This window comes from Pan paniscus, chromosome 20, assembly GCF_029289425.2.
Source record: "Pan paniscus chromosome 20, NHGRI_mPanPan1-v2.0_pri, whole genome shotgun sequence".
In the NCBI taxonomy this organism is placed as follows: Eukaryota; Metazoa; Chordata; class Mammalia; order Primates; family Hominidae; genus Pan; species Pan paniscus.
Genome location: NC_073269.2, coordinates 39732515 through 39758468, shown reverse-complemented (window position 1 = coordinate 39758468; position 25954 = coordinate 39732515). Strand labels below are relative to the sequence as shown.

The following is a 25954-nucleotide window of genomic DNA, read 5'->3' as shown; positions in this document are numbered from 1 at the left end:
GAGGAGCAGGTGCACGAGATGGTCCTGGAGACGGGCAGGACTCAGACTGCACACAGCCCACACCCGGCATGGACGCGGGCTCACACATGATGCACACCCCTCACTCCAGGAACACACACACAGACACACATGCTCCCACTGACCCCATAGCACAGGCTAGAAACACACACACACACACGCTCACACCCACCCCACAGCACAGGCCAGGTACCTCCCTCCCCCTACCCACACCCACATACTCACACCCATTTAGCCCACAGCACAGGCCAGACACCCACACAGACACACACCCACGCAGACACACAGACCCACATTACCTGTATGCTCACACCCATCCACATAGTACAGGCCAAACATACACTCACACAGTACAGGCCAGACACACACAGAAACACACATACAGACATACACTTACACCCACCCACCCCACAGCACAGGCCAGACATACACACAGAGACACACACAGACACAAAAACACACATGCTCACACCCACCCCACAGCACAGGCCAGAGACACACACACACGTTCACACCCACCCACCCTACAGCACAGGGCAGAAACACACACACACACAGACATAGACACAGACACACACACACACGCTCATACCCACCCACCCCACATCACAGGCCAGACACACACACCCACATGCCCACACCCGTTTATCCCACAGCACAGGCCAGACATCCACACAAACACACCCACCCACATGATCCATATGCTCACACCCACCCACAGTACAGGCCAAACACACACACTCACTAACACACATGTGGAGAGTATAGGCCAGACACACACATAGACACATACGCGCTCACATCCACCCACCCCACAGCACAGGCCAGACACCCACACAGACACCCAGACACACACACAGACACATGCACATGCGCACACACAAATACTTCCCTACCACTGCACTGAGTCCGCTCTTCCTGAGCCCTGTGAGGTTTGGGGCTGGGGTTGGGGGTTGCAGCTGGGGTGGTCTCCAGGCTGGGCCTCTGGCCTTCAGTTGGAGGTCACTCTCAGGGCCGTCAAGTGGTGATCATGGTCACTGCCTGCACCTGTCTTCTGTCATCACCACCTGCAACAAAAGCCCCCCACTGATGGATGCGTTGTGTGTCCACGTCTGTCCAGCTTGAGCCGGCGTTTCTCTGAGAGATGATACAGGTGCACGTGCCTTCTCCCCCGACACACACATGCAGACACACACACACGCTCACCCAGGGGAGGGGCTGTGTCATCCTCACTGTCTCCAAGCTGCTCCCAGATGCTGCCTCAGCGGAGAGTTCAGGTGTTCCCTGCTGAGCAGATGCCATAGGGGCTTCACCAAATGCACCCATGACCAGGGACACTTTCCTGCACATGAACATGGTCTCACGTTTGAGCACCGGGACCCAGGGCACGTCTTTTTAGGTTGTCCTCAGCCAGGCACTTCCCTGTCTCCTCTCACATGGACCCTGGTCCTGGCCAAGGTGCAGGGCAGCTGCTCTGGCTTTCTGGGCCCCTCAGCATCTGCTGTCTAAGCTTCCACGGGTCCCAAGAGTTCCCCAGGCCCTGACCACAGCCTCTTCCCTGCCCCTCTGGGTCACTTCTGTCAGATGGTCCAAGCCGCTTCCAGCTGGAACCTGAGGGAGGTCTCCCTGCTTCTCAGATCTCCTGGATGGATGTTACCCCAAAGGGGCAGGAGGAAGGCTCAGTGCCTTGTTCCCCTTTGCAAGGTTCCAGGGTCCAAGATGGAGGCAGAAAAGGAGATGGAGCAGCTCAGGCTGGTGTGAGCCTGGGGAGATTCCAGAAGCACCTCCAACTAGTAATACAGGAGCGCCTCCAACTGAGGATCCAGCAGCTCCTCCACCTTGGGATCCAGCAGTTCCTCTACCTGGGGATCCAGTCGTTCCTTCACCTGGGGATCAGCAGCTCCTCCACCTGGGGATCAGAAGCTCCACCTGGGGATCAGAAGCTCCACCTGGGGATCAGAAGCTCCTCCACCTGGGGATCAGCAGCTCCTCCACCTGGCGATCAGAAGCTCCTCCACCTGGGGATCAGAAGCTCCTCCACCTGGCGATCAGAAGCTCCTCCACCTGGGGATCAGAAGCTCCTCCACCTGGGGATCAGAAGCTCCTCCACCTGGGGATCAGAAGCTCCTCCACCTGGGGATCAGCAGCTCCTCCACCTGGCGATCAGAAGCTCCTCCACCTGGGGATGAGAAGCTCCTCTACCTGGCGATCAGCAGCTCCTCCACCTGGCGATCAGTATTTCCTCCACCTGGGGATCAGCAGCTCCTCCACCTGGCGATCAGAAGCTCCTCCACCTGGCGATCAGTATTTCCTCCACCTGGGGATCAGCAGCTCCTCCACCTGGCGATCAGAAGCTCCTCCACCTGGGGATCAGAAGCTCCTCCACCTGGCGATCAGCAGCTCCTCCACCTGGCAATCAGTATTTCCTCTACCTGGGGATCAGCAATTCCTCCACTTGGGGATCCAGCAGTTCCTCCACTTGGGGATCCAGCATTTCCTCCACCTGGGGATCCAGCAGTTCCTCCACCTGGGGATCCAGCAGTTCCTCCACCTGGGGATCCAGCAGTTTCTCCACCTGGGAATCAGCAGGGCCTCCACCTGGGGGTCCACCCAGGGATCCAGTGGCACCTCCACGCGGAGAATCAGCAGCATCTCCCCTAGCAAGTGGGGACAGACAGAGGGCAGCCTCCTGGGAGGGCCCACAGAGCAACCCACAGAACGACCCAGGAGGGCATGCAGAGGCTCCTGCAGACAGGCTGACAGAGGGCAGAGACTCCAGAGTCAGGCAGCCCTTCCCATCACAAACAAAACCCAAATGCAGCCACACTCATGCCCACACTCAACATTCCAACAAACACCTCCTCCCAGACCTTCCCAGAACCACATTGACTGCTGACACTTCTGGAGCCCTCTCTGGTGTGAACATATATGCTTTTGGAGAAGTTTCCTCTATGGCTTCTCCTCTCCTCCTCCAGAGCATGTGCATCCTGACAGCCCTGAGGTGGTTTTGTCAGGTGAGTGGGGCCAGGGATCAGGGTGACTGGGGCCAGGGATCAGGGTGAGTGTCTGCAGATGACAGCCTCAGGCCAGAGTCCTGCTTGGCTCAGAGGTGCAGAAAGCCAGGGACAGCCTTGCTTCCTGCTGGGAGTACCACACCCACCGAGATGCATGCCCCGTGCCCCCTGGCTCCAGCCTCAGCCCTGATTGGCAGCTTGCCTGGAGAGCTGGCTACTGCTCTGGCAGTCCCCAGAGGCCCCTGCAAGGTGCACTGATAAGAAGACACCCCAGGAGGCCCCCATAGGAACAGGCCTATCTTTTCCTTTCAGGATTAATGTGCCAGGACTGAGACGGAAGCACCCCAGTTGACTGGGACCTAGCCTCAGATGCCTGCAGGTCCTGGCTGAGAGCCGCTGGGTCCTCTGTGCTCTTCTCCCAGGAAGCTGCTCCTGAACTGGACTTCTCTGCAGTGGGGCCTGCAGCACCTGGCTCAAGCTGCCCCGGGAAGGCAGAAAGAGCCCCAGAAAGCCCAGCCCAGGGTCCACGTGCTCCCACGCCACCACAGAGTACACACCGCTGCTCTGGAAACCATGTGCTTTATTTGGAACCTTAATCCAAGGGAACCTCCCCCCCTGGCTCGTAGAAAAGCTGCAAACCACGTGGTTTGGTCCAAGGCAATGGCTAAGGGAGTGCGGGACATCCCTTACCGCTGGGGCCCCCGTCCTCTGGGCCTCAGACTTCCCTGCTCATCGAAACTGTCGGCTGAGCTCCGGGGGTGTCTGCCCAGTTCTCAGCCTCTCCCTCAGCCAAGGAATGAGGAAACAGGTACAGGCCAGGGGCTGGGGTCCCCATCCAAGGCTGGGTGCCTCTGCCCCCCACCCAGGGCCAGCTGCCTCCCACAGCGATGGCTCCTCACGTCCTCAGAGCCCTGTTGCTCCCAGGATGAGGAGCCAGGGACAGGAGGATGCCCGGGAGCACAGGTGAGTGACCGGGGCAGGGCGGACCCGGCCAGCTGTGGCGCCCCTCAGTACAGATCTGCAAAGGGCTTGGAATAGTTGAACATCAGGTAATCCATGTAGTAGAAGTCGTAGGTGCGCTGCCGTTGCAGGGCCGAGAGTTGGGCGAAGTACTGGTGGGCGATCCTCGCTGTGGTCCGCGCCTCCTGCGAGTGCCGGTCCTTGAACCGGGGGAAGGTCAGGTTCCGCGGCGCGCGGATGAGGCTCAGGAAGAAGTTGGCATCGTCCTCCATGCTCTCGAACTTGCCTACGAAATCGTAGTCGATGAGGCAGGGGCTGCAGAGCCGGCTGACATGGTCCCAGTGAATGTCCATCCCCACGGGCCGGTGCACGTCCAGCAGGTACTGGACGAACTCGGGAAAACGCACCCCAGAGCCGGTCCGCAGGGCCTCCCGAGAGGCATTGGCGCGGTACCGGGCCAGGATGGCCTTGCCGAAGACCGGGTGATAGTAGCTGTTGGGGTGCTCAAACTTGTCGCGGAAGGCGGACACCAGCCTCTCGAAGGGCTCGCGGACAAAGAGCATCTTGGTGTAGGTGCTGAGACGGTGCAAGATACCCTGGCGGTCGAAGGTGTCCAGGCGCTTGAGAGCGCTGCCATAGTGGACGGTGTTGTGCTGGATGTCGGCAGTGGACGAGGCCAGGCCGGCCAGCACCATGAGCACCCGCTTCCAATTGGAGCAGCCGGCCTTGGGCACCTCGCAGTAGAGCACGCGGTGGCGGTCCTCCACGAAGATACGGGACACGTGGCGGGGCGTGACGGCCCGGCGGCTGCTGCTCGCCCGGTACTTGGCGCAGGCCTCCTGCATCACCCGCTTGCGCTCCTGCTGGCTCCGGTGCAGGCTGACCCAGCGGCCATCCAGCGTCCCGGGTCCCGGCCGGATGAAGGGCGCGTCCGAGCTGTTGGCCGGGATGGTCGCCGCAGCTGGCATTTTCTTGATGAGCAGACGGCGACGGCGCTGGCGGAGCCGCAGACGGGTTCCCCTCTGCAGCGGGGGTTGAGGCTGGTCAGGCGCTGGCAGGTTGCGGCCCCTCGGGGCCCCACTGGATAAGTCCCGAGTGACCCTCTCTGTGGGTTCCTTCAAGTCACCATCCTGGGAGCCGCCTGGTGGGAGGTCCTGGGGCAAGAAGAGAAGTGGCTATCTGAGTGGAAAGGACAGCTGGGCACTGAGGGCCACACAGGTCAGACTCTCATCACGGCTGGGGTTCCTGTCCCTCTCGTGAGGGAGACAGGCTGACCCTGTAGGTGAGACCCCTCCGGTCTGAGCCCTGGCCCGGCACCCAAAGGCCTCCCTCCCGCTGAGGTGTAAGTGTCATTTCGGCCACAAGATGGCGCGGTCCTCCCAGGAACCTGGCCTGGGAGAGGGTGGCGGGAATAGGTGGCCTGCAGGCGGGCTCAGATTTACGGCCTCTATTAGCACCGTGCAAAGAAGCCTTCTAACAAGGAAGGGAAAATTCATGGGTCCAGAGCCCTGGGCTTTGTTCCCAAGGCTCCTGGGAAAGGCTGGACACATTTTTCTTTCCAAGAATGGATTCAGTGTGAGCTCCTAATTTTCTCCCCAGCCCTCCCCAGTTTCCCAAGGGCTGTGTGCACTGAGATTTATCTGACTCTCAGAACTTACGTGGTGGGGCTGCCTTGGCCTGATGTTGAACTTTATTCCTGAAAAGCAAACAGAGGAGAGGACAGTATTAGCGGATCTGCCACATGGCTCCCAGGGAACTGCTTATGGGCTGCTGGCTGTGGACATCCAGGCTGGAGGGATCTTGGGGTAGGCTCTAGGGAAAGGCAGCTTAGGGCATGGCTCAGTGCTGGAGCCCCTCCATCCCCTACCCATGCAGAATATGGGGACGCAGCAAACATGTGGTCCCACTGGCTCGCAGCTGAGGCTCTCTTCTCTGCATCACGCCTGCCTCCTGATGTGATCTACAAGGTCTGGAAAGGCACCCTGCCCAGGTGTGCCCATACCTGCCCTGTGGAGCAGCCAGGACTCTCACAGGCCACCTCCTCCTGCACCCCACCATGTCATTAAGTCACAGGGAAAGGACCCTTCAGAAAGCTCGATCCACCCTCTCTCCACACCCCATCAGCCATGCTCCAGTTCTGGCCACTGTGGATTCTCCATGCTTGGAATATGACATATTCACACCCACACATTTGCACACACCAGGCCTAGGAATGGAACGTGCTTCTTCTCCTCTTGCTACAGGAAGTTCTCTAACCTGGGCATTTGTTTGGTGATCTTGGCCTTCTCAGCTGGCTCTGGAGTTCTGGGGTGAGCTAAGCATATCTTGCTCGCCCTGGTCTCCCCCAAAGCCCTAAGCAGTGCCCAGGTAGAGGGTAATTGTCCAGTGTTAACTTACTGATGACCTCAGGAAGACAGAGAGAGACCAGTGCATCAATGGCCATGCTCTGGAACGCCCCCTCTGCCTACCAAGGAGGCCCATGCCTGGGCTGGGCTCACCTAAGAAGCAAGCTCTGGTGAGGTGAACCTTTGGCCAGAGCAGAATATTCTGTGTCATACCTCATTTGGTCTGCTTTGGGGGAAAGTCGCAGGAGGACAAGGAGATTCCCTTTGGGGGGAATCTATTTAGAAGCTGGAGCCTCCTTCCCCAGTCCCTACCTGGCCACCGAGGAATCAGGGGCTCTTTCTGTTCTGGTACCATGTGGGTGGACATTTTCATCCTGAGGCTCTGCCAAAAGCCATGGTCACCATCAGAGCCAGCTATCCCTTAAGGAGAGAGCTGGATCTTCTGGCTGGCGCGCCAGGGCACCGTGCCCGACCACACCTGAGCAAATCCTGGCTGCTGCTTGCGGGAGGGGGGTTCCAGTGTCCCACCACTTTCCTGCCTGTCTCCACGTCCTGGGCAGAGGTCCAGTGGCAGAAGCCCAGCTGGTGAAGGGATATCCAGGTCTTCCCTGAGCCAGAGATTCTGTGGATTTCTCCAAGGGGTCCAGTTTTACAGACTCAGCCACTGCCATGCCCCAGACAGTCTAAGGCTGAGGCCGTGCCCGCACGTCTCCTTCAGTCATTAGCAGGCCAGGAAGGAGATGCAAGGTCAGCCCTGGAATGGACAGCCTGAATTCCCTAAGCTTGCCCGAACCTTCCTCAAGTCCCAAGAGAGGCAGAAATGCAGGCAGAACTGGGACACATTTCATCTTTCTTCCGCTTGTCCCTTTGGTCTGGGAACAAGGGTATGCTCTCCCCTGGGCAAAGGGCAGAGTGTCCCCATCTTCCTGGGCACTCCCAAGCTTATGTGCACATGTGTGCATGTGGGGGATCTTTGAAACAGGCCTTCTAGACTCTTCCCTGGAGACTGAGGGGAAGCTCCAAGTAGACCTGGCTGCACCCTTCAGGGTGTGGGGTGTAAGTAGCAGGTGCCTGGCCTAAGAGAGGAGTCTTTAGAATCAAGCTGCTCATTGCCACCCCCTGCCATCCCCAGAGTCTATTTCCCTCCTTGACAGTCACCCCCTCCTCTTCCCCATCCCATCATTACTGCAGCTGTCCCAGCACGAGCCTCCAGAGCTCCTTTCTCTCCCACAGCCGATGATGACAGCTCCCTTCACTAGAAGGGACCCGCTGCACCACTTGGTTTTCCTCTACTCTGCCAGATTTCCTTAATTATTTTCTTCTGGTTATGGCAGCTGGCTCTGCTAAACCACCTCTCCTCCTTAGAGTCTCAGATATGGGAAATCACTCTGCTTGTCACTCCTGTCATCTCGTCAAGGTGTGACAGTGCTTATATATTCCTTTTCTGGAGCAAATGAGTCATGCCAGATTTGGCCAAGAGTGGGGCTGAGAAGCCACTTCCAAAAGGGATCCTGCCAGTCGGGGGGAAGATGGAAGGCCATGTGCTTGTTGAGGTTGCAGCCCCTAAGGCCATGACCTCCCACTGGCACTGTCCCCACAGCCTCAGAGGGCAGTGGGCTGTGGTCCTGTTCCATTTTACCTGTGAGGACTGGACAGGGGGACACTGTCTCCTGGACCTCTGGACTCTGAGCCTAAGCTTTTGGAGCCTAAGCTTTTGGGGCTGTCCCACTCTAATGCTCGCTGAGCTAGAGCCCTTGGCATTAACTAGAGGAAAAGTTCCTTCTAGACAAAGCCTGGGGCTGGGCGAGTCTCCTGATTTCCTGTTTACATGTGTCCATAAAGCCAACCTGCCTGCAACTTCCTCCTTTGAAAGGAAAAATTGCCTTGTGGCGAATAAGAGAGATCAGTAACATCTTAAGTAGAGCCTGAGTTTGCCATAAGCTATTCCCAACCCTTAGACTTATGGCAGCTTATCAGGCAAAGATTAGACCTATCCCCACAAGCTCACTTTAACATTTTTTAAAATTTACTGCTGGGCACGGTGGCTCATGCCTGTCATCCCAGCACTTGGGAGGCTGAGATGGGCTGATCACTTGAGTCCGGGAGTTCGAGACTAGCCTGGCCAATATAGTGAAACCTGATCTCTACTAAAAATACAAAAAAATTAGCTGGGTGTGGTGGTGCATGCCTGTTATCCCAGCTACTCAGTAGGCTGAGACATGAAAATTACTTGAACCCAGGAGGCAGAGATTGCAGTGAGCTGAGATCACACCACTGCACTACAGCCTGAGCAACAGAGTGAGACTTTGTCTCAAAAAAATAAAATAAAATAAAAAGAAAAAAAATTTACATTTATTTTAGAAATAGAGATGGGGTCTTGCTATGTTGTCCAGGCTGGCCTCAAACACCTGGTCTCAAGCAATCCTCCTGCCTCGGCCTCCCAAAGGGCTGGAATTATAGGTGCGAGCCACCATACCTGGCTACAAGTTCACTTTCGAATAAAGAAGAAACGTAATGAAGGACATCTAAAGGGACCTCCCCTTTGCCGTGAACCTAGCGTCCCCACTAGGAAGAAAACTGCTCTTCCATGCACCAGTCAGATAAAGGCTGAAGCAAAGACCACTGCTGGCTCTGGGCAAGTGAGAACCAGGAGAAACCTTAGGTATCCTGGGGCAGGGGTCTGCACATCCCCAAGTGGGCTGCACGTCAGGACCCTGGACAGCTCCATCAGCGCTCAGGGAAGGACAGCTAAGGGCTCACGAGGATGAGGAAGGTTTGCCACCAGGGGTCAGTGGTACCAGTGCCGTGGGGGGCACTTATGGGTGGGAAGGAGTTTTGGCCTCAGTATAACCACCTCCAGCCCCTCTCAAGCCCCCAAATAAAACGTACAATCTAGATAACATCAGTGGCCTTGCAGAGCAACTCCAGCCACAACCCACCTCCTCTTCCATCCAACGCCACCAATGCTGCCACGCACCTTCCCTGCCTCCCCACCTCCACCCCTGCGACAGAATCCAAGACCAACCACGCACACCCCACTTTCGGTGTCTTGAGTTACCTCTCTTCTCCTCTCAATATAAGGTTCACAATCTGTAAGGGAGCTCCATCCCCCCGCACAGTAAGAAATAAACAAGCACTTTCTCTTTCTGGACAGATGACATGCGTGGAGTGGCTGGAACACATGCGCTATGATAAGAGCATCGGTGAGAATAAACAAGGCGTGAGTTATGGGCACTGCCAAATGTGTTCCACGGTGTGAACTCTTCATTGGCTGAAGTTCTCAGCGTTTAGCTGAAAAGCCTCCTGATTGAGGAGAGGCAGAGGCTGATGAGTGTGTGAGGCCAGTTTCTTAGTCATCAGGCCTGGGTTTGGGGCAGAGTTGGGGAGGAGGCTATACCAGCATGTCCAAGGAGAAGGGTCTCTTGCCCGCTCCTCTCTAGGCTCACAGGAGGAAGACCTGCAGGGTGCCACACAAAAGCCCCAATCCCCACTGCCCAGGAGCCATGGGGGGTGGTAACTGGGGAGCAGCCTTTTGGTCAGGCCCTGTAGACAGGCAGCACTGACAGGTGAGGACAGGACCCAACTGCCTCGAATGAGCCCTTGGCCTCCCCCAGCCCCAGGTGGCTCACTCTTGGGAGAATGACGGCTGCATTGGCTGCTCATGTCCCAGCCCCGAGCCCTGATGGGCGATGATGCTAGTGTCCCGCCACTCCCATCACTGCGACTGTCCTTAAAGAGTCAAATCTGCAGAGGGACAGGCATGGGAGAGAACTGGGGAAGGAGGGCAGGAGCGGCCATGCCAGTCCCAGGTCCCTGTCTGTGGTGGAGTTTGAGTCGTGCTTCTTGGTCTTTTGGGATTTCCTGATGGGGCCGTTTGTGTGGCCGCGTTTCCATGTGCCCAGGGCTTCTGGTGGCTGAGTCTGCTGGCAGGTTGCCCCACACCCATTGGCGCTGTCCACTCCACGTCCACTTCCATTGCCCAACAGGCCAGGGAGCCTCCAGGGCTTTTGGCTGCTTCTCTTGGCTCAGGCTGGCCCGACTGGGGGTGGGGAGTTCCCTGAAGGCAAGGTCCCGACTGCATCTTGGTCCTCAGCACGTGCAGTACCCGGATTCTGAGCTTCGGCTCCACCTGGACTCCTTACAGTGGCATCTGGTGGGATGAACACTGTTGTCTCGGACAGCCCAGGCTGCCAGCCTCTGCCCTGCTGCTTCCATGCCCCCATTAGGAAGAAGCAGCTCCCACACCTAAGGTGCACACAAGAAAGGCCTCCGAGCCCTGGGGCAGCCCCACAGCTGGTCACGCACCTGACCTCACAGTGCAGTGCTGAGCTACAGATGGCCTGCCCCGAGTGCAGGGTGCTGGCAGGAGAGAAGGTGGGCGGGTCGGGGGAGAGAGGCCTGAGGGAAATGCCAGGCTCCACTCCATGGGAAGTATGAAGGGTTCTGAATGGGGGGGGGCATGCTAGTTAGGGTTATCAGAGAGACAGAGAGCCCACAGGTGATATATATGGAGGCGGGAAAGAGACGGAGAGAAAGAGAGAGGGAAGGGAGAGGTAGAGGTGGAGGAGGGGAGAAGGAGAGAGGGAAGCCAGATAGGGAGAGGAGAGAAGGAGGAAAGGAAGAAGAAGAGAGAGAGAGGAGAGAGTGAGAGGGGTTGATTTTAAGAAACTGGCTCATGTGATTCTGGGGGCTGGCAATCTAAAATCTGCCAGCAGGCCGGAGACCCAGGGAAGACCTGGTGCTGCAGCTTGCATGGGAAGGAGGTCCGAGACTCCCTCCTACTTGGGGAACTTCACTCTTTTCTCTTCAGGCCTACAACTAATTGGATGAAGCCCACCCACATTGTGGAAGGTCATTTCCTCTACTCAAAGGCTACACATTTTACAGCAAATCACATCTAAAAAATGCCTTCCTGGCCGGGCGTGGTGGCTCACACCTGTAATCCCAGCACTTTGGAGGCTAAGGCAGGTGGATCGCGAGACCACAAGAGATCAAGACCATCCTGGCCAACATGGTGAAACCTCGTCTCTACTAAAAACACAAAAATTAGCTGGGCATGGTGGCGTGTGCCTGTAATCCCAGCTACTCGAAAGGCTGAGGCAGGAGAATCGCTTAAACCCAGGAGGTGGAGGTTGCAGTGAGCGGAGATCGCGCCACTGCACTCTAACCTGGCAACAGAGTAAGACTCCATCTCTCTCTCTCTCTCTCTCTGTCACACACACACACACACACACACACACACACACACACACACACAAAGACTGGCAATTGTCTAAACCCTGTGGCATCATGGCCTAGGCAAGGTGACGTATATAATTAACCATCACGGGAGGTGCCTTGGTTTGTTCCTGCAGCTGCTGTAACAAAGTATCCCAAACTGGGAGGCTTAAAATGACAAAAATGTGTTCTCTCACAGTTCCGAAGGCTAGATGTCTGAAATGAAGGTGCCAGCAGGGTCACACTCCCTCCACTGCCTCTTGGGTGGGGGCTGATGCTTCCTCGACTCTTCCAGCTTTCGACAGCCCAGGCGTTCCTTGGCTTGCAACAACAGAAGATCAATCTCTGCTTTGTCTTCACACAGCTGTTGCACACGTGTGTCTCTTCTCCTCTTCTTATAAGGACACCAGTCATATTAAAATAGGGCCCACTCAACCAACCCAAATGCCCATCAATCAACGAGTGGATAAAGAAACTCTGATATATATATATATATATATATATATGATGGAATAGTACTTAGCCATAAAAAGGAATGAATTAATGGCATTCGCAGCCACCTGGGTGAGACTGGAGACTATTATTCTAAGTGAAATAACTCAGGAATGGAAAACCAAACATTGTATGTTCTCATTCATAAGTGGGAGCTGAGCTATGAGGATGCGAAGGCATAAGAATGATACAGTGGATTTTGGGAACTCGGGGAAAGGGTGGGAAGGGGGTGAAGGATAAAAAACTACAAATTGTGTGCAGTGTACACTGCTCCAGTTATGGGTACATCAAAATCTCACCATTCACCGCTAACTAAAGAACTTACTCATGTAATCAAACACCACCTGCTCCCCAGAAACCTATGGAAATAAAATGTTTTTAAAAAGGGCCCACTCTAGTGGCCTAACTTGATTACATCTGCAAAGACCCTACAAGGTCACAGTTTACAAGCACAGGGAGCTGGGATTGAGCATTTTTTGAGCGTGGGGCGGGCACCCAATTTGACCCAGTACAGACAGGGTCTCATGTGATCTCATGGGGCTTTAAGAGTGTTTTTTTGTTTGTTGTTTGAAGAGACAAAGTCTTGCTCAGTCACCCAGGCTGGAGTGCAGTGGCATAATCCTGGCTCACTGCAGTCTTGAACTCCTGGGCTCAAATGATCCTCCCACTTCGGCCTCGCAAAGTGCTGGGATTACAGCCATGAGCCACCACGCCCAGCTGGATGTTCTGAAGACAGGGCAGGATAGCCTGAAGGAGGTGAAGAAACAGCTCGTCTGCTGGTTTAGATCGCCTGCTGATCAGTAGTGAAGGGTTGTTGGTTCTCGGTGTGTTTGGGGCAGGGCCTGTGTCATGTCATCTGTGTCATTCTGGCACAATGCTCATCAATGCCTGTGGAAAGGTTGGTGCTTTCTGGACTGAGAGCTGGCCTTGGACATGAGGAAGGGTATGGGGCTTCCCAGAAGCTGGGCCCAGGGTTCTGGCTGGAGCCTCCCAGCTGGGAAGGGCCCACGCATCTGGGCAGCAGGTGCCAGCCCCCTGGCTAGATGCAGACAGGGGCAATCCCACTGGAGGAGTCTGTCCACCCCCAGCCCTGGCTGGGTGGCCATGAAGCCTGGCTCTGCCAGCTCCTTTCACCATCCACAGTACGCCAGGCCGGGGCCTGCTTTGGGACCGGGCCACACCTTCTCTGTCTGGCTCCTCTCCCACCGGCTCAGGCTCTGCCCTTGTGAGGTCTCCACTGCCCCAGGGCTGAGGGACACATTGTCCCCATGGGCCTCTGACTGCCTCACTGTGAACTGCATCCTCCATCTGAGGCAGGCTGTTCATATGCAAATTAGATGCAAAACTGAAGTTTCAACACATGCAGCAATGAGCGGGCAGCCTGGACTCCTGGGCACAGAACGCCTGGAAAAAAGCCTCACCCAAGGGCTTCAATTCTCACCTGTGTTCATGGGAAAATCCAACTTCTTACATTCTCTGCTGGGTCCCCAGGGCACAGCCTGGAGACCAGCCTCTGTCACAGTCATGGCCACCTGCTGCCCTAGGACACGGGACAGGTACGTGGGGTTCCAGGTGGCAGGGCTGCCCCAGCACAGGTGCCGGCTGTTCCTGGGCCCTGATGACAGCTCTGTGGTCAGAGTGTGGACTTCGAGGGGAGGCAGCAGTCAGGCCAGACACGCCGGAGAGCTGCATCAGACTGGTCATGTATTGGCCTCTCTCCTCCAGCTTCGGCCTCTGGGTGGGGGGCTTCTTCCCCTAGGCTCTGAGATGATCAAACTCAGTCACAGTGACCTTTGGCTCAGACCAGAGCAAAGGCTTACTCCCTCCCTCGGTGGACCACGCGGAGGACCACCCTGGAGGGTCCATGTGGAGTTGTAGTTTTTAATGCAGGCTTAGCACATCAAAAATTAGAAGACAGGCCAGGCGTGGTGGCTTACACTTGTAATTCTAGCACTTTGGGAGACTGAGGCGGGCAGATCATCTGAGGTCAAGAACTTGGCCAACGTGGTGAAACCCTGTCTCTACTAAAAATACAAAAATTAGCCAGGCATGATGGTGGGCGCCTGTAATCTCAGCTACTCTGGAGGCTGAGGCAGGAGAATCACTTGAACCTGGGAAGTGGAGGTTAGAGATTGCAGTGAGCTGAGATCGTGCCACTGCACTCCAGCCTGGGCGACAGAGCAAGGCTCCATCTCAAAAAAAAAAAAAAAAAAAAAGAGAGAGAAAACTAAGCGCACACACCCACTGCTGTGTGACCTTGGACAAGTGCCTTGACCTTGCTGAACCTGTTTCATTGGTAAAATGGGCTAAAAATTCATCGGTAAAATGTGCCAAACATATGCATCTTGCAAATCCACAAATGTGCACACCAAATGGGGCACGAAGCGGGGCAGAGCCAGAGCCCATTGGTTGAAAGTCAGCTGCTCCTGGCATGCTGATCACCTGGTTCCCTTTGCAGGGGCTGAATCTCCCGCAGCGCAGCTCCTGCCCCCAGCGCAGCGACGCTGGGGTGCATCTGCAGGGGAGCGGAGCCTGCATCTTCCTGTCTCGGGCCGATGAGCGCCTGACGGCTCTGACCGCACTTGTTTTGTTTAGTGATTCTGTTCCCTCGCCTTAGTGATTAGGATCCACGATTCAGCTGGGTGGTTCCTGTCAGCTCAGCCTTGGCCGTGAATTCCCCTGGAGCTGTCAGAGAGTCGAGCATCAGAGTTGCCTGTCAGTCAGCCGGTCAGCTGGTTAGCCAGTCTACAAACCCAACGGCTGTCCCGCCTGCGCCACATCTACCCACCTGCCCATCACTGAGTGGGTTGGGAAGGGGAGTCCTGAGCTGGTGCCCTGCCTGTCTACAGGGAGGGATCCTCAGCTCCTGCTTCTCAGCATCCCTCGGTCAGAGCCTGCAGTGACCTCTACAGTGTTCAGGGTGTGTGTGACCCCAGCACACCCGCGCCACCCACTGCATCACCCCTTACACATGTGCATGTCGCATGGGATCAGGTGTGCATGTCCTATGGTCTGTCACACCAGGCATGCCGAGGAAACGCACCACAGCACACATTTGTGCTGCACAGGTGCCTGCTTCCTGTGTGTGTGATGTAGCGTGCCCTGGGTGGGGAGTGTGTGGTTGTGTGCACATCCCTGTGTGGTTTCTAGGAGTCCACGGCACATGGCTTACAGCAGATCATGCCTCTTCTTTCCTTTATGTATCCTTTCCCTCTCTCCCTCCCCCACTTCCTTCCTTCCTTTCTTTTTTGAGACAGTGTCTCACTCTGTTGCCCATGCTGGAGTGCCGTGGTCATGGCTCACTATAATCCTGAACTCCTGGGCTCAAGTGATCCTCCCACTTCAGCCTCCCAAGTAGCTGGGACTACAGGTGTGCACCACCAAGCCCAGCTAATTAAAAAAATATATACATATATACATATTTTTATACTATATATATATATATATATATGTATATTTTGGCCAGGTGTGCTGACTCATGCCTGTAATCCCAGCACTTTGGGAGGCTGAGGCGGGTGTATCACCTGAGGTCAGTAGTTCAAGACCAGCCTGGCCAACATGACGAAATCCCATCTCCACTAAGTAAATACAAAAATTGGCCCGTGTGGTGGTGGAGACCTGTAATCCCAGCTACTCAGGAGGCTGAGGCATGAGCCTTACTTGAACCTGGGAGGTGGAGGTTGCAGTGAGCTGAGATTGTGCCACTGCACTCCAGCCTGGACGACAGAGTGAGACTCTGTCTCAAAAAAAAAAAAAATTCATAGAGGCAAGGTCTCACTATGCTGCCCAGCAACTCCTGGCCTCAAGTGATCCTCCTGCATCAGCCTCCCAAAGTGGTGGGATTACAGGCATAAGCCACCATGCCTGGCTGCTTGTCTTCCTTCAACACATGTGGGCCTGGAAGAACAAGCCAGAGCTAGTGGTTGCTGCTGCAAATGGGAAAGAATGAACTGCGTGGCCCTATCCCACAACCCCGTGTCGCTCCCTGGCTTGCCCTGTCTCTGCTTCCCACGTGGGATGTTGACAGCAAGACCAACTGGCTGGCCTCCACTTTGCAGCACACCACACGGAATGATCCTGCCATCTGCCACCATGTATCCATTCACTTCACATTGATGGAGCACCTATACGGGCCAGTAGCATCTTAGGTACTGATGACAGTGTCTTAACCGGGAATGGGATAGTGTGGCCCCTGCCCTCATGGAGCTTCCAGTCTAGCAAGGAGGAGAGGCACTGGCCAGCAACTCCATGTGTGATGGCAGCCATGGAGGACTTTGCAGGCAATGTGGGACAGTTGACATGTTAGCTAGCTCAGTGTTGCAGGTGACAGCTCCTGAAGATCGTGACAATAAATTGGCACCTGAGGGTAATGAGGACATTTCTGGCAGAGCTTCATGGCCTTCCACCATGAAAGCAAGGCTCCTGGGATGAAGAGATGGGTCCAGAGACTGAAGAGTGTCAAGAAAAGGCAGGGCCAGGTACAGTGGTTTACACCTTTAATCCCAGTGCTTTGGAGGCCAAGATGGATGGATTACTTGAGGCCAGAAGTTTAAGACCAGCCTGGACAACATAGTGAGACCCCATCTCTAAAAAAATGAAAAAATTAGCCTGGGCACAGTGATGGGCACCTGTAGTCCCAGCTGCTCAGAAGGCTAAGGTGGGAGGATCAGTTGAGTCCAAGCGTTAGAGGCTGCAGTGAGCTATGATTGCACCACTGCACTCCAGCCTGGGTGACAGAGTGAGATCCTGTCTCAAAAGAAAAGAAAAGAGAAAGGAAGGAAGAAGGGAGGAAGGGAGGAAGGAAGGAAGGAGGGAAGGAAGGAAGGGAGGGAGGGAGGGAGGGGAGGAAAGGGAAAGAAAGAGAAAGAAAGAGAGAGGGAGGGAGGGAGGGAGGGAGGGAAGGAGAGAGGGAGGGAAGAAAGGGCAACTATGATGGCTGGCTGGCAAGAAAGAGGCTTTACAGCCATGCAAAGACACTAGACCTTACCTCCTAAGGCCCAGGAGAGTCTCAAAGAGCTTTAGGGTGTGGAGTTATTTTGAATTTAAGGACCATTCTGGGATGGAGTCAAAGATACAGCAGAAAGGTTGGTCAGGGGCTTGCTGTCACTATCCAGGCAGGAGACTCTTGAGGCCTGGACCCGGGGGATGATGAAACAGTGGAGGGAGAGTTGAAGAACATTTCGGGAGATGGGGGTGTGCTGGGAAATGTTGAACACCTGACTTTCTGGGTGATGGGGTGGGAGCGGGGAGCAGCCTGGTTTGCAGTGTTTGCTGATTTCCGTGGTCTGAAATCCCATCATGGCAGATTTCAAACTACTGATGTCATGTGGGGCTGGGCCCTTGGGGGCCAGGACAAGTTGGCCTGAACTCGCCACTACATCAGCAGGACCTGGGACTGGCTGACTGCAGAGGGAGACGCTGGCTTCTGACTTTAGCAGTGGTGAATGCTGATGCTATTCCCTGCGCAGGAGGACAGATCCCTGTGGACTTTGAGGAGACCTGACTACAGGTCTCCCAAGTGCAGACATCCAGAGGGCAGTTGGAGGAGAGGGAATCAGGGGATCAGGGGTGGCTGGTCAGAGGTGCGGGGGGCAGACGTGCCTGTGGGAGCTCATTCAGCCACCTGTGGCTCTTCTGGGCCAGTGGGGGCATGATACCAGCACTTCTCAGGGAAAGAGGGGTAGAGGCAGTGGGCCTGGGCCTGGAGGCTGCCCTTTTCTGGGCCCACTGGGATCCCACCCCGGGCTCTGAGCAGCCGTGGCTTCACAGCACCATGCCTGGTGGGTCAAACGGGACGGATGTCAACGCCTCCTCTTGTCTGGCTGACATGGCACGTGGTGACCACTCTCCAGCCAGCTCTGCAGGAAGGCACCTCATTTGGTCTAAATAATGGTGAATTCCCATTGTGGGGTTACCAGCAAATAGAAGCAAGTGAGTCAGGCTGGAGCCCGAGGCTGGGGTGGCCCCATAAAGGGGCGGTCTTGATGTAGTTTGGACATTCGTCCCCACCCAAATCTCATGTTGAAGTGTGATCCCCAGTGTTGGGGGTGGGTCCTGGTGGGGGGTGTTTGGCTCATGGGGGGATCCTTCATGGCTTGGTGCCATCCCTGTAATAGTGAATGAATTCTCATGAGATCTGGTTGTTGTGAAGTGTGGCACCGCCTGCCCCCAAGTCTCACCCTTTGTTCCTGCTTTCACCAAGTGACACGCACACTCCCGCTTGCCTGCTGCCATGAGTAAAAGCTCTTTGAGCACCCCACCCCCCCCAAGAAACCAAGTGGATGCTGGGGCCACACTTCCTGTCCAGCCTGCAGAGCCGTGAGCCAATGAAACCTCTTTTCTTTATAAATTGCCCAGTCTCAGGTATTTATTTATAGCAGTGCAAGAATGTGCTAACACATGCCTGTTTACAGGAAAAGTGCTCCCTACCCACTGGCCCAGCCCTGAGACAGGCCCTCCAGGGGCAGACGTGGGCAGCACGTCCTTCTTCACCCTGGAATGGAGTCAGGCAGCCAGGACGGCAGCCTCATTACCACTGTGGCCCAGCTGCAAGATAATGATCGGTCCAGCTCCAGCCGGCCTTGGGATGCATTGTTCTGGCTGCCACGTCAATTACTGAGCTGGCCTGGAGCTGTCAAGCCTGTCACAGCTGTTGCTGTGATACTCTAAAGAGCCACAAAAGTGAATCTGTCTTAAGTGATGCTTCTTTGAAGTGACCCCCACTGCAGGCCGCTCTGGCCTGAGTGGGGCTCTGCAGACACCCTGGGGAGAGTGGGGCTCCAGACTGCAAAGGGCTGCCTAGGGGCTCAGGGATGGGTGCTCTGATCCTTGGAAGAGCTCCCAGATGGCTGAGCACTGATGGTCACTGACTGTACCCACAGGGGTCCCGGAGTCTGGGTGACGGCCCTGACTCAAGCACAGTGAATGGGCAGCTACAGTTCCAGGCCCACCCCCACCCCTACACCAACATCTCCAGTGTCTTCTCTCTGGCATCTCAGGGAACACCGAGGGGCAGCTGCAGCTGAGGGGTCATCCTGTGTGCCCCCCCACCCCACCCTACCAGAACAGAACAGAGACTCTGGCAATTCACAGGTTGCAGGGACAAGGCCAGGGACTGCCCGGAGCACTCAGGGGCTCTGGCCGTCAGTCCGGCTCTTCCCTGCTGAGGGTCTGGATAGCTGCAGTCTACATTTCAGAGCTGGGGTGAATCTCCCAGGGCAGGGCCTTGAAGCTGGAGTCAGGTCCAGCCAAGGGCTGGGGCAAGAGAAGCTCTGGAAGGCTCTGGCCTGAGGATTACACCAGCTTCTTTGAGGGGTCAAACTTGAGCATAATACTGGCGTGGTGGTGCACACATGGAATCCCAGCTACTCGGGAGGCTGGGGCAGGAGGATTGCTTGAGCCCAGGAGTTTGAGCTCCCATGTTGAGTCTGGGCAACATAGTGAGATCCCATCTCTTAAAAAAAGACACCAAACCTGAGTATGGATGCCAATCTTGGGCTTGTCAGTGGCTGGCTGTGGGGACATCACCTCCCCTGGATACCTGTCCAAGAGCCCCTTTCTGCTCCCTTCTGAATGGCTGGCTTTTTCTTTCTTTCTTTCTTTCTTTTTTTTGAGACCGCATCTCACTCTGTTGCCCAGGCTGGAGTGCAGTGGCATGGTTTTGGCTCACTGCAACCTCCACCTCCTGGTTCAAGCGATTCTCATGCCTCAGCCTCCAGAGTAGCAGGCGTGCGCCACCACACCTGGCTAAATTTTGTGTTTTCAGTAAAGACGGGGTTTTACCATGTTGCCCAGGCTGGTCTTGAACTCCTGGGCTCAAGCAATCCACCTGCCTGGGCCTCCCAAAGTGCTGGGATTACAGGCATGAGCCACTGCGCCCATCCTGAATGGCCAGCTCTTCCTCCGCCCAGCCCAGCACCCTGTAGCAGCAGGAGCCCCCACAGGGCCATGTGGGCTGACCGGGGGGCCCCAGACCATCATGGGAGCACAGACAGCCTGTCTTCCACTGCCCCTCACAGCCATGCCAGACGGGGCTGGCTCCACACCCCCATACCACACTCACACCTAAACCACAGGCCCTTTGCATCTCATACCTGTACAGCCTCCAGAGCCCTGGGGTGCTGACTGCAGGGTTGGGGAAAGTGGGGAGGGCGGAGAGACTCCTGAGGGCTGCATGTTCAGAAGTCATTCTGGAGGTGACTGGGGAACTTGGAGAAGAGTGAGGCCCAAAAGGAAGTGGGAAAACAAATTCAGGTTCTTACCTTATGATGGAGGTGAGGAGTGGGGACATCTGAACTTAGGCAGGTTGGGCGGGGGTAGGAAAAGGAAATGTTGGATTTCGCAGAACAACAAAGCCAGAGGGCTAGAGGGTTTGGTGAGTCAGGGGTATGAGGGGTGAGGGTGAGGGAAATGTCTGGAGGACTCCTCCCATAGCATGCTGCCAGGACCCCCCAGACAGGGAGGTCTCAGGGAATGGAGGAGCCCTTGGGGGAGAAGACCCAACCTTGGCTTATGGTGAACCAGAGACAGACTCGAGCAGCACCTGCAGGTAGCAGCTCTCAGCTGGAAACAGGACAGAGCTTGGGTGAAACTGTCCATTAGCCAGATCTGGGCCACATACCTTGGTTTGGGAGGCAGCCCAGACACACACCATGCAACCTAGGCCCGCGACTTCCAGCATCCTTCAAACAGGCCCACGTCACCGCCTAACGCCAGCCTCTTTAGCTCTGAGCACGAGAATATTAAGTAGATGTAAACACTGGAAATAGCTGTTTTCACGATCTTCATGCGCACTTGGAATTTGCCATCATCACAGTATTCACGTTATTCAATAACATGAAGTCTTCTAAGGCAATCCGTCAGCCAAGACCCAACCCCCTTCCCGTTCTTCGCTCTCCAGCATTTTGTGGGTGTCTCCTTGCTCCAAGAGAGGTGCCATTTGCAGGGAACTGGAAGCCGGTGTTTGCCTGGGTGGGGGTGGAGGAGCTTACTGGGCTCCTGGAAGACAGTGCCCGAGGTCCCTGAATTCCCCTTTCAAGGCCTCAAACTCTCTGCTTAGCCTCTGCCTGCACATCTCCACCAAAGGCCCTGCAATTAGACCCGCCAGCTTTGCAAACGGAATGTGCTCCCATGTAATGGCTGTTGGTAGGGCGGCTGGGGTCACTGTGAAAGGAGAGCTAAAGAAGATATCTGAGCTGTTTTCCTGCTTCCTTTGAAGTCCAACCAGTGCAGCTGCTCTCGGGACGAAGAGAGCCCACCACGGACACAGAGGCAGCCCCTCCAGGCTGCGTGCATTTCCGGAGGAATTAAGGCTCCAGTCTGGAGCACCGGGCATGTGTTTTGGGCACCTCTTTGCGGTTGTGAAATGTGCTATTCTGGGAAACAGAGAAGCCTGGCTTGTGCCTTCTGTCTTTCACGCCTGCGCGTGGCAGGGATGAGGAGCGGGCCAGGTAGGTGTGTGGAGGGCCGTTCTTTCTAGAATGAATGATTCACTAGCAGGGTGAGAGGTGATTCACAGTGAGAGGTGATTCACTGCTGCTCAGCCCACCACAGCATCTTCTGCAGGATTAAACGTCATTCCTTCTAATGACTTGATTTATGTCCGGAGGATTACAGCTCCAAACAAAATATTGTGATGATGGCAATAAATCACATGGGGGATGCTTACGACGGCTGCTAGCATGTTTTCTGTTTGTCTGGGAATTGATTACAGAATGAAGGGCTGCTGTGTAACAGGGAGTATGGGGCGGGGTGAGCACAGCACAGGTGTGTCAGGCAGTGGGAGCTTTGACAGGGGCATCAGAAGGTTTCCAGCGCCAGAGGCTTCTGTGAAAATCTGTGATTGCAGACAGCAGGGATTTTGGAAATCCGGAAGTCCACAGGAAGGCACCATCCTGAGCCCCTGGGGGGTGCATGGGTGGTGGGCATCCTGAGAATGTCATTTCCAGCCTTTAGCTCTGCTGCATCCGCAAGTGAGAGACACAAGGATGGGCCAGGCTAGGATGGCTCTGCAGGGCTGAGCTGCTCGGAAGAAGGAGGATCAGGCTGCAGACAGGTGCCCCTGAGCCGGCATCTCTCACTTAGGTGCTCAGCAGAAAGGGATCCTTTTCCATCAAGACCTGGCCCTGCAGAGCAGGATCTCAGAGGTTCACATCATCTGCAATCAACTTCAAGGTTCACATCCACAACAGATTTGCATAGACCCCAGCCTGGGCTCAGGAGGAAACTGGTAGCCTTGCTCTCCCAGCTCTGTTCTTAGCTAGTCTATTTGAGAGGCTGTCACCCCTGCCTCTGACATCTGGGACAGTTGTCCCTGTGAGACGTGGCAGAGGCTGGAGCTGGCATGCAGGTGGGCAAACACTTGAGGGGCTGCCACACAGCACCCTGGACTGTTCCCACCAGTCCAGCTAAAGCTCCATCCTGGTTGGACGTCTGGGAGAGGATGAGCCTCCTCTTTGGTAAAGTCGATCCTGTCCTTGGATCAAACCAAAAACAGAGGGAAAGGGGATGAGAGCAGGCATAGGGTTAAGATGCACGGCAAGGTCCCCTGATCCCAGCAGAACAGTCCCTCATCCTGCCTGGTGTGCTTCTTCTAGAGAGAAATGTGTTCTCGGAAGAGCCCCGCAGCCTAGAGTGCTGTAGCAAGGACGGTTTGCTCATAAGAGGTCATGGACCCGGGTGACTTGGGGATGCCAGGTGCGGGGATAAAGCAGTCCATTAGCAGGTATGAGGCCCCAGGCCCGGCTCATAGCACACTTGACTGCCAAGTGTGAGTGAGGAGGGGGTTTGTACTATGCAAGGGTGTCTTCCATGTCAGATGTGATGCACTGATGATGGGGAGATGTACACGGGGGGCACACTGATGTTAGGTAGGATGGTACACAGAGGGTAGTGGGGAGATGGTGTGGGGATGGTATATGGATGGTGGGGGATGGTGTGGGGATGGTGGGAGGTTGTTGGGGGATGGTGGGGGGATGGAGGGATGGTGAGGAGATGGGGGATGGTGGGGGGATGGAGGGGGGATGGTAGGAGGATGGTGGGTGGTTGGTGGGGGATGGTGGGAGGTTGGTGGGGGATGGTGGGAGGTTGGTGGGGGATGGTGAGGGGATGGAGGGGTAGTGGTAGGAGGATGGTGGGTGGTGGGGGGATGGTGGGTGGGTGGTTGGTGGGGGATGGTGGGAGGTTGGTGGGGGATGGTGGGTAGGTGGTGTTGGGATGGTAGGAGGATGGTGTGTAGGTGGTGTGGGGATGGTGGGTGGTTGGTGGGGGATGGTGGGGGGATGGCAGGTGGATGGTGAGGAGATGGGGGATGGAGGGGGATGGAGGGGGATGGTAGGAGGATGGTGGGTGGTGGGGGGATGGTGGGTGGTTGGTGGGGGATGGAGGGGGATGGTGGGTGGTGGGGGGATGGTGGGTGGGTGGGTGGTTGGTGGGGGATGGTGGGAGGTTGGTGGGGGATGGTGGGTAGGTGGTGTTGGGATGGTAGGAGGATGGTGTGTAGGTGGTGTGGGGATGGTGGGTGGTTGGTGGGGGGATGGTGGGAGGTTGGTGGGGGATGGTGAGGGGATGGGGGATGGTGGGGGATGGAGGGGTAGTGGTAGGAGGATGGTGGGTGGTGGGGGATGGTGGGTGGGTGGGTGGTTGGTAGGGGATGGTGGGAGGTTGGTGGGGGATGGTGGGTAGGTGGTGTTGGGATGGTGGGTGGTTGGTGGGGGGATGGCAGGTGGATGGTGAGGAGATGGGGGATGGAGGGGGATGGAGGGGGATGGTAGGAGGATGGTGGGTGGTGGGGGGATGGTGGGTGGTTGGTGGGGGATGGAGGGGGGATGGTGGGTGGTGGGGGGATGGTGGGGGATGGTGTGAGGTTGGTGGGGGATGGTGGGAGATGGAGGGGGGATGGTGTGAGGTTGGTGGGGGATGGTTAGGAGATGGCAGGTGGATGGTGAGGAGATGGGGGATGGTGGAGGATGGAGGGGGGATGGTAGGAGGATGGTGGGTGGGTGGTGGGAGGATGGAGGGTGGGTGGTGGGAGGAAGGTGGGTGGTTGGTAGGGGGAAGGTGGGAAGTTGGTGGGGAGAGGGTGGGTAGATGGTCGTAAGATGGTGGGAAGATAATAGGTAGATAGAGGACAGTTGGTGGTGTTAGAAGTCCTGACGAAAAGATTGGAGATGGGGCCTAGAAAGGGCTGGGGCTGGAAAGGGGTGCTGGAGGGAGACAGGAGCAGAGATGGAGAAGCTACATGCAGGCTACATAGGCAGGCTCCTGGCCGCTCCCCCTGGTGAAGGTGCAGGCTCCGGCTGTGCCGTCCCCACGGGCAAGAGTGACCTCCCTGACCTGTGTGGCCTCTGATGCCCAGGCAGTGGCACAGGTGACAGTGGTGGCTCCAATTCAAATGCAAGCGAGCCTTCCCCCAGCCCCCAGTGCACCCCCCTGGCTGCAGGGAAGGCTGTGGCTTCTTTCTCTGCCGAACGCTGAAAGCAATCTCCAATGTCAGAAGACAAAGCCTTTGCCCATCTTTGTTGAACACAAGGGCAAAAAAAATGTTGTTTGTTTTATAAAGTCTGGCAAATTTTGATAATGAAACCATTGGAACACTAATTCTGAAACCTTTCTAATTCCAGGCAGATAAGGAATAATGGTAACGTATTTCAACTTCAGAAGCAAAAATAACCTTTTATCACCTAACTTAACAATGTTACTGGGGAAATATGTTAGAAGAATGTAAAATGTTATTTAAATGATAAAATATGCTGTCTTGGATGGCAAGGATTTTAATTGCCACAATCAGAGTCCAAACACACTTGCATGCCAGCCCTGACAGACACCGCTAATGACAGGGTGTCCATAACGTGGGGCGGCGGGAAGGGTCAGATGCGACTTCCGCGACTCCCCGGGGAACTGCCTAAAACCGACAGCTGTCTGGGCTCTGCCACGCTCCTCAGTATCGTTGCCTGTGAAATACGAATCGGTTCAGATATGAATATTAACCAGCCAACACATTAATATTAATCAGTTAATATATACTTCCCATGACAACAAGAGATAAAGGAATCTTATTATGTGGCGGATCAGGGAACACAGAATATCTAAGTGGATTTCCTCAGGATCCACAGCATAAAGAAGACTAAGCCTCTTAGATGTGTCATCTCGGCAGAGAGCGAAGCCTGGCTCACGCGTGGATCGAGTAATGAGCAGGAGAATCCCTGTGGGAGTGAATTCCTCTCCCCAGGCAGGGGGCGGTGCTTCCCCCTAGGCGGCGGGCAGGTTGGGGGAACTGCGGTTGGCATGGGCAGCCCCTACGTCATCCCAGGGCTCCCAGGCTCAGGCAGCTGGGGCGTCCAATACCCGCTAGACGGAGCCTCCCCTTCGTCCTGGGGCTCAGGCAGCTGTGGCAGCAAATCTCACTCCAACCCCTGGGCAGGAAATCTCATCCAATCCTAGGTGCAGGGTTGGTGGGGTCTGAATGGCTGGCCAAGCAGGGCCCCTCCGCTGCCCAGAAGGGGGAAACACCACGATGCTACCCCGATCCCTGACCCCTCCTGGCGCCGTTGGAGGGAAAACACTCATTCTGTCATCGTTCATTTGGGAGCTGGTGCTGCAGGCCCCATGCTGAGGGGTGTTAAAGGCTGGACAGAGAAATGATCCCGCTCCCGTGGGGGCTTCAGCAGGATAGGTTTTACTATCCCTGTTTGGCATGAGGGCACTCACTGAGTCTCAAAGAGGTTAAGTGGGTCACCCTCATCCACATTGCTGCCCAGGTAGGCTGGCAGAGTGGGGGGTCCAGGCCCGAGCTGTCTGATTCCATGTCCTTGCTGTAACCACTCTCTGATGCTGCCTGCCAGTGCCCGGGGATGGTGGGCCGGTCAGGCAGGAGGCTGGGGGGTTCACAGAACGTCTCACTATCATTAA

The 25954-nt window shown here is 55.8% G+C and overlaps 1 protein-coding gene across 5 annotated transcripts in view; it reads right to left on the bottom strand.

The window, feature by feature from the left end:
* Positions 1-3592: 3592 nt before the first annotated feature.
* The window catches only part of CHST8 (carbohydrate sulfotransferase 8), a 155692-nt gene continuing 133330 nt past the window's right edge, over positions 3593-25954 (bottom strand). For 3 of the 5 annotated variants that reach the window (XM_034944334.4, XM_034944333.4, XM_003816194.4), the window contains 2 exons: positions 5651-5688; positions 3593-5146 (listed from right to left, as the gene is read on the bottom strand). In XM_034944334.4, the coding sequence (XP_034800225.1) occupies positions 4040-5146; positions 5651-5688 (1145 nt within the window). In that variant the 3' untranslated portion in view covers positions 3593-4039. Of the gene's footprint in view, positions 5147-5650; positions 5689-13487; positions 13886-14488; positions 14732-25954 lie in introns of those variants that run through there. The other 2 variants (XM_034944335.4, XM_063599546.1) reach the window with 2 other exon arrangements.